The sequence below is a fragment of the Sorex araneus genome, chromosome 8 (assembly GCF_027595985.1).
Source record: "Sorex araneus isolate mSorAra2 chromosome 8, mSorAra2.pri, whole genome shotgun sequence".
NCBI classification, from domain to species: Eukaryota; Metazoa; Chordata; class Mammalia; order Eulipotyphla; family Soricidae; genus Sorex; species Sorex araneus.
Genome location: NC_073309.1, coordinates 26,610,405 through 26,624,310, shown reverse-complemented (window position 1 = coordinate 26,624,310; position 13,906 = coordinate 26,610,405). Strand labels below are relative to the sequence as shown.

Sequence of the window (13,906 nt, the reverse complement as noted above, 5' to 3'; positions counted from 1 at the left end):
TATATGAAGCCATAGTCCCTGTGTACAGAGTTTGATGTAAGTTTGAAATTTTGTTTTGTTTGATTTTGTGGTTAACTGTTAGTTAACAATTCAGAAGATACTGAAATCTAACTTGAATTGTAGGGGAGCTGTCCTGAAATAGAAGTGTTCATTGATCTCTTAGAACAACGTTCTTCATTTTTATAAACTGGGATCGAATATACAAGTATATGTTTTTAAGAACACACACACATGCATATATGTTTTAAGGAATACACATGTATATATTATGTATATATTGTGCATATTAAGATATGGCACAAAATACTGGTCTACACTTATAAAGAATATTAATTAATGTTAATGTATCAAACTGATGGTTCATAATGATATTTCAGCTCACTGGTCAAAAGCAGTCTTCAGCAATTAGATAATCAATTAATTTAAAATAATTTAAAGTATTTTTATTTTTTTTATTTTTTTTTAATTTATTTATTTTTAATTAGAGAATCGCCGTGAGGGTACAGTTACAGATTTATACACTTTTGTGCTTATACTTCCCTCATACCTCCTTTGCATAAATACTAGATGAATAGACCAGGAAGTATGTAGCTGGTGCAAATGTTATCCTATACGAAGACTGTGTATGCACGCACATAAACAGCCACCGCACATGTGCCAGGTAAGTGTAAGTGCTTTACTGGAGGGCCACATTTCCAGCCCAGGAAACTTTTCATTAAAGTATGTGACTCAGTGGTAGACTCCACTGTCTTACATGTACAAGATTTGGTTTTGATTCCCAGTACTACCACGCACACCAAACAAATAACAATAAAATAAAAGGTGTGACGTCTGTATATTGGTCATTTTGCTTTCTTCATTTCTCAAACCTGTTTAACATGTTGACACCAGAGCTGCAATTTAAGTTAATTAAGCCATACCCAAGTGTACGCTTCCAGTGATATGAGCCAGCATCAACGTGTTCATTTTGAATCATTTTTTGTTTGATATGTGCTCTCACTGATACAGTACTTCTTTTCATTTTCTTTATATTTCAGTGTAAACAGCCTCACTTTAGATCTTCCCTGAATTTGTTCTAAAGTGGTCGGTCATCTTATTACAGTGAATGGTGTGCATCGCCTTTACCCTTATATGATGGTTTTGGTATTTACTACTTCCCTCTCTAAAGTGGTATTCAGTTAGAGCTGGAACTTTATCCTGATGATTATTTTATTCCCAGCACTTATGGCAGTGTTTGACATAGTATGCATCCAAATAATGTCTTGAAAGTGATCTGGCTTGTGAATTTCTTAAATAAAATTGGTGTTGTCAATTAAAGTATACTGTAATTACCTCCTCCTGTGTACCACATTTCTGTCTGTAGTCTATACCTGAATTTATCTTTTGGCAAGCTCTTTATACCATATATTTATTTATTTTACTAGAATTTCCCTCATAATTTTCACTTGGGTTTTTATGACATGTACCATTTTTTTTTTAAGTAATTTTGTGTGTGTAGAAGCATGCTCACTGTTAGTATGATTAAGGGGCAAGACTAAGGATTAATGGTAAGGATGCTAAAGAAATGAAATGCCAGTAAGAACCCAGAAGACTTTAACTAAATGCCACCTGTACACAAATTTAAACTAAAAGTATTCATGTTAGAGGGATTTAGTATAAACTGAGGAAGTAGAATCTGTTGAATTCTGGAATGTCTCAGTTGACATTCTTAGGTTTGCCTCTTCCTGTTCTTTCAAGAAATAGAGGAAAGCTTCTTAAAGTTTTTCCACTTGAGACCCCTTGTTGCATGGGGGATTTTGGGGTGGAAGGCGCTGGGAACACTGCCTCTGTGCTTAGAGGTCTCTTTTGGGGGTTCTCAGGACCATATGTGGTGCAGGGGATCAAACCTGGGCTGGCGTTTTTCTTTTCTCTTCTTTTCTTTACTTTTCATTTTTGTTTTGGGGCCATAAATAGCTTTGCTTAGGGCTTCTGTCTCTGCACTCAGTGATAGAGGGTGCCAGGCATGAAACCCAGTTTGGCTGTGTGCAAGGCAAACAGCTCACCCACGGTACTTTTACTCTCTAGCCCCCTAGTGTTTTTCTTTTTGCGGATCCATTTATGCACACTTCCCATAAACATGGCTTATGTTTCTGTCAGTAACCCCCAAGTGTTCAAATACTTGAAATAAATATTTGAAGTAACTATTCAAGTTACCATAGAATTCTGAAAATGAAAAACGGATTATTTGGGGTTAATACATTGTATATAAAAACTAAGTTTCAGCTGCACCAACTCCCAGTGTCCCCATTAAAAAAGACTCAAAAGACTTTTCCCTTTGTGTTCATCATATTAATACATTTAGAAACAATGTCAGGAGAATTGAGAGCCTGGCGGGTTGGCAGCTATGCTGCTGCTTCATGACTGGGCTGGCTTGGTTGTGCTTCTGCTTCATCAGGACCTCGAATGGGTTATAAGTATAAGAGTATACTTAGGTCTGTTTTGTCAGACTGCCACTAGCACACTTCAATCTCTGTTTTAGTCTGGGGAAAAATAGATGGTGGCAACTTGATACACTGCTTTGGAAAGGTGATTGACTCCTACTAAATTGTCATAGATTGAGTGCCTTACGAACTTTGGACCAACAGTTACCTGTGTGGGAATGCTAGGCAATTGCAATACTTCACAACATGATTTTTGTTTTAGGAAGAGTTGACCTTAATATACAGGTCTTTGTTCCAGCTGTGTCCAAGCTCTTTAGAAATATTTTTCTGTATAATGTTTTTTTAACAATGTTAGACTGCTGTGGATTCAAATTAGCAAACATAGAGGAAATGGTGGAAATATCTGGGCAGGGGAATGGCTTGTGAAGTTTCTTTTTCTATTACTTATGTATTGGTTTGGGGGATACACCAGCATTGGTCAGGGGCTTCTCTTGGCTCTCTGCCCGGGAGACCATTTTTGGTTCCAGGGATTTGAACTGGGGTCATGGCTGACTGCCAACACAAGGCAAGTGTCCTGGCTCTGTACTATCTTTCCAGCTCCAAGAAGTCTTTAAATGTTTTCCCTTTAAGCAGCATTGTGTGTGTGTGTTGTTTTTTTATTTTTTATTTTGTTTTGGAGCCACATGGAGCAGTGCTCAGGGACTACACCCAGAAATGCTACTTTCAAAACACATGCGTAAATCCTCTGAGCTATCTCTCCCAACTTCTCCTAAGAGGCATTTTAGAAAATGTATCGGGTGGGGGGGCATTCATATTATTTATCAACGTGTTATTCGTGTATAGTGGTTCAATTTTTTACAGATACTGTGATGTTTAGAATTACTCTACAGGAAGTGCTTTAGATTTTTTACTCTTGCTTAAACTCCTCAGTTTTTCTTTCTCTTTCACAGACAATCAAGCATTCTATTGGCTTCTATAAGCAACAGACATACTAAAAAAGTTTCCAACTTCTTTATAACTTGCCATTTTCTCTTCTTCAAGAAAGAATATTTGACATTCACTGTGTGTACTTCTCCAATATGATTTTGGAGTCAGTCTGTTGTAGTCTGACTTCTACCTCAACCACTCTATTATTCTTAACCGATGAATCAGAAATATATTAAGTTACCAGAAAGTAAAGCAGAACTCAGAGTATGATAGAGGTACACAGGACTAATGAACCAATTTGAAGAAACATTTAATGACCAGAACAGAAACAATTTGAACAATGAGTAAAAATCATGGTATTAGGTTATAACCTATAGTATAAAATAAGTGTATTAATATTAACAATTATATTAATTAAGGCAAGGGGAGAAAATAGCTTTATATGTACTAGAATTCCAGTTTGAAATGTAGGCAAAGTGGCAGAAATTGAGAATTTTTATTAGGCAAGCATCACAGTAATTACTTGTTTACATATAGTATATGGATCTGTTTTAAATAAGTAATTTTTTTCAGGAATTGTTACGGAAACTACTTAGCCTAAACCTTAAATCTAATTCTATATGTCATATGTTTTAATGTTTTACTGTGATTTTTCTTACAAAAATTTGGACATGTTATGTACATATATCATTGAAAACACAGGTTTTTTGAGAGCAAGGTCTTACTTCTATTTTTAATCTTTAAACGACTTATACTCTGAAAATATGACAACTGTAGAAAAATCACAAGTAAATTGCAAAGAAATTCTTTTTATAACTTAAAATAGGATATAATCAAATTTTTAAAATATATCAGTATCATTTTTTTTTATGACATCCTATGAAGAAGATACTACTTTCGTATAAAGAAATCCTCTTTTCATTATCCCCCTTCCCTTCCCTTTCTTGTACTGGCCAGTGGTCTCACTTGCTTTGAGTGCTCACTACAGGATCCCACCTTTGGCTGCACTGGACCAGAGCTTATGAGCTGGGTATTGTGGTGTCTCAGGATCCTTGCAGGCTGCTGAATGGGTGGGAGGGCCTGAGTTTGTGCCTGGGTGGCAGGGATTGAATTTGTGACTGTCTGTGAGGCAGCTTCTCCACCACTGAGCTATCCCTGAATCCCTGAGAAATTCTTTTACTTTGTATGTAGTTGGAGGGTCCATTGCCTACCTCATGTTCCATCACTCCCAGGGACTTGATGTAAATATCTTATAGGTAGTTTTTTTCCCCTGTATAACCAAAACGAAATGCAGTTAGGATTTAGATAGGAGGAAGACTTAAAAAAAAAATACATCCCAACCAGATTTTACAGAATTTGGTGACTGCCTATCTTAGGGAAAAGACCAACCCAAAACACTGAGAAATGTTTGTTTCTACCTTTTTTTTTTTTTTTTCTTTTTGGGTCACACTTGGAGATGCACAGTGGTCACTCCTGGCGGTGCTTGGGGGACCATATGGGATGCTGGGACTCAAACCCGGGTCGGCCACGTGCAAGGCAAACTATTGCTCCAGCCCCTTGCTTATACCTTTTTCACACCTGCAGGTGCCCCACCCTTGGGAAACATGGACTCTGTCCCTGAACTCCTCCCCCTACTTGTATATTTTTTGTGTATGTAGGTAGATTTAGAAATAACCTCCATTAAAAAAAAAATTTATTCACGTAACACCAAAGTGTTGGTATGTTTTTGAAAACTGTTTTTCAAATGTTGTGTATATTTGTTACCTTTGAAGCAGTGCTGAGAGGGCGAGGGCACCCTCCCAGTGACACCTGACCTGACTGTGTGGGCCTGGTGCTTCAGAGTTTGGCCTGGCAATGCATGGCCATGCAGGGAGTGTGGCTTGGGTTCAGCAGTGATGGTGGCCGGACTGAGCGGCTGGGAAAGCTTTCTGGAACCCAAAAAATAGAGGGTTTTCAGGGTCTGTGGTCAAGCCTGGAACTGTCAGCTATCACCTTGCCCTTAAAATATTTTATTCTAATAGCAGAATTCTGATCTGTTGTTTTCAGTTTATGACTAAATATTTGAGGATTTTTAAAAAATCAAGTAATAGATCTATTGAAAACTTGATAGAAGTGAAATATGTGGAACATATTTAAGTTCTATGGATAACTGTTCATGAATTACAGGTATTGAATGAAGATAGCAAGGAAAGACCCATACTAAAGCCCTAAACCCTCTGATGATTGTCCTAAATAAGAATTAAGAACAAAATTCAGTGTGAACAGAATTAAACCAATAACCCCCCCCCCCCCCCCCACACACACAAAGCACCCTTTCTCAGTAAGATTCCCTGTTTCTTTTATATTCTGCTATAAGTTTTGGCTCTTGCTGGTTAGCCATATCCTGCTGGTATCTCATTGATTTCTTTTTTTCTTTTTATTTTTTTGGGGGGCGAGGGAGGGGCACATCCCAAGATTCTCAGGGATTACTCCTGGCTTTGCACTCAGGAGTCATTTCTGGCAGTGCTTGGGAGACCATACGGAGTGCTGGGGATTGAACCCAGTTTGGCTGTGTGCAAGGCAGTGCCATACCTATTGTACTATTGCTCCAGCTCCTGATTTATTTAATTTGGAAAGATTGCTAGTAACTAATTTTACTCTGACTTTATTAGTATTATCTAAATAATTTTTAAACGTTATTTCTCCTGTTTAAATGAATCTGTGGTGTGGTGTTTTAAGGCAAATATGATAGATTGGCCAATGTAGTTAGCCTTTTAATTCCCCCTTCATTTGCTAGTTTCAGAAGGTTGCTGTTTTTCTCAGTATTTTTAACCATAAAATGAGTTAACAATGGTACATATCTCACAAGGTTGTTTTGAGTTAATACATCTTCAGAATGGTATCTAGCATGCAACATGGACTAAAAATTGTTCTTACTATTAAGATTTTTTAACCGTTTGCTGTCAGTTCTGCTCTATAATGCAGTATTGCTATCGAAAAGCCAGTCCTCTTCTCACCTTTATCGCCATTATCTGATTATCATTTTAGGATTAGATTAGTTACTATATGTGAAGTGCTTAGACTAGTCCATGGCACTTAGAGATTGTAGGTCTTGGTATTGGGACTTTTATGTTTCTGACCTTAGGCCACTAAGATTCTTTTCTTTGCTATTAGTAGTCTTATACTTTTAATTTGTTCTGCTGTACAGATTGTTCATGTTACCCAGTGTTAAGACCTTTGGTGCCAAAGAGAGGGTTAAAACAGTTTCTTTGATAGATGTGTCAGTTGACTTACCAAGACCAACTTTAAAAAAAAAAGTGTTAGTTAAAGAGGAAAAAGATTTTCAAGCAGCATTTCTTTTTTGTTTTTAGCTACTTAAGGACATTGCTTTAAAAGTCATTATTTTATAGAAAAGAAAAATAGTACTCTAAGAAAATTCAGGTGGCCTTATCTTTTGTGAAATTTTATAAAATAGGATGTTGATTAAAAATTTCAAAAAGTTTTATTATTTTGTCACATTAACCAAACGAATGTATTTGTCCGGATCTTTATGAAAACTTGTTTGGTTAGTAGTTCTTTTAGACAGCTTTTTTGTGTTCATCTCAAAAATCTTGAAATTTTTAGATTGTAAATGAAAATTGTTTCATTCCTCTATTTAAAAATAACTTAAGGCTTTTTGTTAGAAAAATCCTAAGAGATCTTATCTGATTTCTTAAAGAGAAGTCACTTGTTAGGTTCCTTTGCATGACTTGCTTGTTAACCCTTTGCTTATCTTCAACTACTTTTATATTTTAAACATTTTAGAGTATCATGGAGAGGAGTATTTTCCTGCAATAAAAATTATGCTCGGTTTTGTTTTTTAATATTGGTAGGTTCATTAAGCTATTTCCACCTCAGTTTTAGCTTTAAGATGATTTTTAAGAATCAGGTTTTCGGTGTGAATATTTTAAAACTTTCCTGCAGGAAATGGCAGAGTGAGAGTTAATGTGTTACTTGGAGGGAACAGTCCATTGGGGGTTAAATTGCAGAGTCTAATGGAATAATAACTGGTAGCACCATCTGCTGGCCTACTTCCGCAGAAGGAGTCAGTATTTTTAACGACATCTCTAATATTCATGCTGATGCATTTTGATGCTTTGTGCATTCATTTCTTTCTGTGCTTTGTTGGAATCTGGCTATCTGCTTACAGCTATTGAGGAAACTCCGCTTTTTAGGAGGGGTTTACAGCCGTCTTCTTATCTAAATAGGATGAAGCGTGGATATAAACTTGCCAAGGCAGAAATGTGTTGATAAATCACAATGTGTGTTTGTGGAGGGTTGTGCATCTCTTGGTTGCAGCTTGCTAAATAGGCCATTTAGGAATCTTCTTTCAATGCTTTTTTCTTGAGCACTGCCTGGGGTGGTGAAAAAGCAGAGGGCAAGCCTTTGTCTGACGCCAAAAATGTCTTCAGTGAAGAGGCCAAGAGGAAGGGTAAGTGAAAGCCTGAATGAGTGGGAGGAGGAGGGGTTCTTTGGGCTAAAAGGCTAATGGGATTGAATAACCTTCCTTATTACTGGCTGCTGCTGCGGGAGTCGTACTGCATCGCCATCTTGAGCTTGTTGCTGTTTTCTCGAGTCTTGGGTATTTGTTGTAGCCTGTAGGCCTTAAGGTGGCATTTTAGCGAGCGATTCTGAGCCCTCGTTCCTTTCCCAGTGCTGCAGCACTGCTATGAAACCTTTGATGAGGCAGGTATAGAAAAAGGAGAGAGAGAGAGATCCAGTGAAGCACTGGAATCAGCATGAAAATGTGTTTGGAAATTCCTGGTGTTTTTTCCCTTTGCTCTAGTCAGAGGCATGTTTACGGGTAAGAGCATAACAAAACTGTGATCTGAGTATCTGTGAATGAATGCGTGTTTGAAAAAGATATTCTTGCTAAAATGCTGTTGATCTGCTTCTAGTAATATTGCTAAAAACATTAATAATTTTAACGTAATACTATAAAGTGTCCACCCCCCCCTCCCCGAATTGCCTGAGCAAAATAATTGTGATATAGTAAGGGGTAGGGGTGGGGGGTTGGGGGAAATCCACATTTAACTCTTCCACGGAAAAAACTAAAACTTTTTCTAATTTTAAGTATGGGAATGTCTGTTTACTAACTAGCCATGTTGCTGCATAGATTGTACATTAAAATGATTTAAATTATTTTAGGTTCAGGTTCTAGTTCTAGTTTCTGGCAAAGTAGAAGCCTTTTTTCCTAAAAAAAAAAAAATCACAATAAACTGTAAGAACTAGTCATTGTGAAATAAAATTGCTATTTAAAAATTTTAATTTCAGAGTACTGGATTGAATAGGAAGGAAAGACATTCCAAATGCACAGACTCTTTACAGGACAAAATTTGAATCGACTAATCAAAAATGCCATGAAATATCATTGATTCTGCATTATCCTTATTTAACCTTCATTTTAAAATACAGTAGTTAATCTTTTAAAATTTATACCTACGTGAATTTCTAGATCAGCAAAAATGTTTTAATTTGAAATTTGTGGCACTCACATATTTGCCCATGTATTTACCTCTTGAACAGAATACTTTTAATTTTTCAGATATTCATTTTGCTTTTTTGCATATTTTGATATACTGTATAAAAATATTTTGGTTTCTCTAGCCTCCATCTTCCAAGAAGAGCGATGGTTCTGGGACATATACTAAGTTGCAGAATACCCAGGTGAGGATCATGTCTGAGAAGAAGCAGAGAAAAAAGGTGGAATCAGAAAGCAAGCAAGAAAAGGCTAATCGTATAATATCAGAGGCCATAGCAAAAGCAAAGGAGCGTGGGGAACGCAATATTCCACGAGTAATGAGCCCTGAAAACTTTCCTAGTGCTTCAGTTGAAGGAAAAGAGGAAAAGAAAGGTAGAAGGATGAAATCCAAGCCAAAGGACAAAGAGAGTAAAAAAACAAAAACTTGTTCTAAGTTAAAAGAGAAGACAAAAATTGGGTAAGTTGGTTAAGAATTAAGTTTCTTTGAAATTTCTGGATAAAGTGCAGTGTATTTAATCTTTTGCTTTTGATTTATGTGAAATGCTTATTCCACTCTGGGGGGTTTTCTGTTGTTAGGTATTTAGATTTACCTTTTTTCCTTTTTTGAATGAATCAGGTGATTTGTCAGAATCTACTAAATTGTACTGTTCCCTAAATTGAGATTTGTCAAAGGAATTGAAAATAGAAGGAAAATAAATATGTAAGGGAAAATGGGGAAAATGAACAAAATCAATATATATTGATATGCCAGTTCAAAATTTACTCTTCACAGAACAACACACATTGAAATTCTTTATAAGACATATTAACCTCTTAGTTGTACTTTATTGAGCATCTTACATTTTTTAAAAAGTACTAATATCTTTTTATAAGCCTGCGACTTTTGAATGTCAAAAATTATGCCACTTAGATCAGCAATAAGCAGCTCTGTAGCTCTTACTGATTTATTCCCTTATGATCTTTCCTTTTCCCTTATGATCGTTCTGATTATTTTATGTAATAAAGAGGCCAGGTGAGGATTAATGCTCCAAGAGAATTATCAGGACAAAGAATTGCTCTAGAAGAGTATGTTAATCTCAGATGGTTTTATTTGATTATGTGTTTTTAAAAAAATCCCACAGTGTTATATTTGTTTTGTATGCATGGATTTTTGTTTTTGCATGCAAGCATAAAAATTTCCTATCACCAGCATAGTTGGTAATTGTTTTTGCAGGAATATTTGGTCATTTTTTTAAGGCTTACTCTGCAGTTTCAGACAATGTATTTGATGTGTTCATTTTTCACATAAAAGACAATTTAAAAATCTTTTAAAAAATTTATTGCTTAAGATATTATTGATACATAAAAGTAACACAGTTTTGCAGACCAAATTTTTAGCATTTTGAATGCAGCAACCAAAATGAATTATATCATTAGTTTCTGATGCCTTTCGATAAACCAGTAAATAAAATAGACTTAATTGATAATGTGATTTTAGTACTTTATTTGTTAAAACTACAACAAAATTTAAAGATCAAATTTCTTCTTTCGTGTATATATTTATAAATTTTGGCATTAAAGTATAATCTCTTCCAAAATAAAATCTAGTTTTAATTTAGGAGTCCTTACATTTCTTTCTTTAATTTATTGAGTTGATATAGACTCTCTCAGTTTAACTTGTTCAGAAATTAGGGCAAAATAACATACCATTTGGAAGGGTATGAAAAATAAGTATACTATTGGGATATTGGTAGGGAAACTTCAAAAGTTTCAATAAGTGGAGATATAGCAAAGGAAGAAATGAATCTGGCATAAGTAAAATTGCACATAAAGGAAATAAATAAATTATACCTGGCATGCAGATTTTTTTAAAAAATGAATTGCTATGACAGGAGGTAGATATATTGCAATAGAATATTTTGATTCATTCTGTGATGTTTGTAGTTATGTTAGAAATAGGTATATTATTTTAATAATACACAGTATTGATAAATTTAGTGCTTGTTTTTAGAGACTATTTTAGAAAACAATGTATGAGAGTTTGCTGGGAAATATACATGATAAGCTTATTGAGTAGTTGCTAGAAAAATACTTGTTGAAGACTATAGAGGATTTTTTTTTCTTGGTTACACCTGGTGATGCATAGGGTTACTCCTGGCTTTGCACTCAGGAATTACCCCTGGCTGTGCTCGGGGGACATATGAGAGGCAGGGAATCGAACCTGGGTCGGCTGCGTGTTGGCCCTGTGCAAGGCAGGCAGAAGTCCTCCCCGCTGTGCTATCACTCCGGCCCCAGAGTGTAGAGGAATTTTTATAGAAAAATTTATAAACTGCGGGGAGGCAAATATTTAATTGACATTTATATTGTCATTAAGCTAAGAGTTAAACAGTGTCTTAGTTAGTCATTATTAGATAAAAACAAATTATTCTGTTGGAACAAAAAACAGGATTAGAACTGAAAAATTCATATACAAAATAAAGTTCCTGTAGTGGTTGAAGTAGTTCATTCCTGTTTTCCAGTAAGCTCACTCATTTTATAATTTTTGTTTTTCAAGTTCATTTGAATACGTAAATTTAATAGGATCATTTTAATTAACAGCGTTTCATGGTATATTAAACATTTTATTTTTCTGTTTGAGAAAAATTAAACTGTTACTAATATTAAATAATTAATAGATAAGATGGAAATGATTTTATGTTGGAATTTGATACCCAGCTATTGCTGGGAAGTACAGATTGTAAATGCTAACTAAATTTGTGAGAAAGGAGTAAGTGTTCTTTGATGTACAGTGAGAGTTGTTGTATATTTAACCTGAATATATGATTTGTTACAGTTTAGGAAGATTAATGTGAGTGAAAACAGTGTTCCTTCTGCTTAGTAGTGTGCTTGAACGCTTTTCATTATTTCAGGGTGCTTTTATAAATCAACTTTTTAGAAATGTTAGAAATAATGTACGGGGCTGGAGGATAGAGTCCTGTGGGTTGGGCACTTGCGTTGCACGTAGCTGGCCTGGTTTCCATACCCTGTGCCCTATCTGGACACCTGAGCCCTACCAGGAGTGATCTCTGAATGAAGAGCGAGGAGGAAGCCCACCGGTGGTGCATTCCAGAAAGCAAGCAAAAATAATAATAATGTATCCATTCCAGATTACTTTTATAAATTCTTACTACCTTTCTGAGTTAGATTGGGCATACAGTATGATAATGTGGATAATTTCATTTACTTTGAAGCTAGTTGCGTTTCTCTGTATCTCAGTTTTGCTAAAGAATAAGTAGTGCACCAATATTCTCTCCAGGGTTTTTCCTCATATGTAAAATGAGGATAATGATAACTGAGCCTTATAGTGTTCTTTCTATTTTGAGGATGAAATATATAATAACCTTAAAAATATATATAACCCTTGCCTTTGAATTTGCTTAATGTGTGCTAGTCATTGTTTTCTGAAAACATAAATAGCAGGCAGCTACTTATTTATTTTGTTGTTGTTGACAGAAATGGGTTTTTTTTATTGAATCACCATGAGATAACAGATAACATGGTTACAAGGTTGTTCAGGACTGTGTTTCAGTCGAACAATGTTTCAGTACCCATCCCTTCACCATTGTACATTTCCCTTCACCAGTGTCCCCAGTTTTTCATCCCTCCACACCTGACCCCACACCCCCTACCCCAGCCTGCTTATATGGCAGGCACTTTCCTTCTTTTTTTCTTCTAAGACTAATACCCACAGACAGTAAAAACAAGGGCCAGGAGCACTGGTTCACAGATGGAAACTTGCTACAAGCGAAAGTGTGGCGGGGGGAGGGCAGTTAGGATAGAGGAGGGACCAATATGACAATGATAGTTGGAATTGGTTACTCTGGACAAGAACTGAGTGCTGAAAGTAAGTAAAGGGGATACATGATGACGTCTCAGTACCTGTATTGCAAGTCATAATGCAGAGAGAAAGAGAGAGAGAAAGAGAAAGAAAAAGAAAGAAAAAGAAGCGGATAGCTATTTAAAGAAAAAAACCAATGTCATTTCCTTCAAGACTAACTCTTTATTTGTCCAGGCTGTCTTTCCATTAGGCTCTATTCCTAAAGCACCCAGTTAAATAATTAAACAGACAAAAACAGTTGCTTCTTATTAAGAGATTTAATAGGTTTGCCTTTATTTTAAAGGCTTTTTCATATGTTTATTCCTACTAGATTAGCTAGAGTAACTTTTTAATTGGAAAGAGTTGCCTTATAGTTCTGTGGAAAAGTGTAAGATTAAATGTAAATGGGAAGAATAAAATAAAGAGTGAGGTAGAACTAAAAACAACCTTATCCTTTGATGTTTCTCATAGTTTTGGCAAATTCTAAAAAGCTGCCTTTTAAAAGTAGAATAGCAGATACTTTAGTTAATAGTAGGTACGTGATAGTTGCTACTTGAATGGAATAGAATTAGATATCTTGAATGAGTGGAGGGTTGGACAGTTAAATATTAAATGTAAAATGTTTGGACCTGATTTCTTAAATTAAAAATAAATGACAAGCTAATCCTTAAAGAACAAAAAACAAACAAACAAAAAAACCCTCAAAAGCCCCATAGTCACAGAACTGCTTAGTAATAGTAGAGTTAAATTCTAAAATAGATTCATTCAAACTCTTCCGGTAGCATCTTTTTCTTAGGACGCTGTTCCCTTTTATATTATATAAAGTAATATCACAGTATGATTAAAGCTTTTTGAATTTTATGGTTTATACCTGATATTTAAATTATGTTTGCATAATGCTGGTTAGAATTTACTCTGTTCATGACTGGAGAGTTATTACAACAGGTAAGAGGTCTGCCTTACACATGGCCAACCCAGATTCAATCCCTGGCACCACAGATGGTCACCATAGCACCGTCAGGAATAATCTCTAAGGTCAGAACGAGGACCCTGAGCATTGCTGCGTGTGGCCTCTCTAAAAACCCAAATGAGAAAAAAAAAATGAATTTACTTTGTTAGAAATTATGTATCTAACATAGTAAAATATTTTTGATACTTAAAAATGTTTGTGGTCCTATATATTTCCTAATAGTATTTAGTCATTAATCTGTTTTTATATTTTTT

The 13,906-nt window shown here is 35.4% G+C and overlaps 1 protein-coding gene across 12 annotated transcripts in view; it reads left to right on the top strand.

The window, feature by feature from the left end:
- The window catches only part of CHD9 (chromodomain helicase DNA binding protein 9), a 230,944-nt gene that overhangs the window by 117,440 nt on the left and 99,598 nt on the right, over positions 1-13,906 (top strand). For 9 of the 12 annotated variants that reach the window (XM_055145071.1, XM_055145070.1, XM_055145074.1 and 6 more), the window contains exon 3: positions 8,973-9,304. In XM_055145071.1, coding sequence (XP_055001046.1) covers positions 8,973-9,304 — 332 coding nt within the window. Of the gene's footprint in view, positions 1-7,445; positions 7,798-7,899; positions 8,170-8,972; positions 9,305-13,906 lie in introns of those variants that run through there. The other 3 variants (XM_055145080.1, XM_055145079.1, XM_055145081.1) reach the window with 2 other exon arrangements.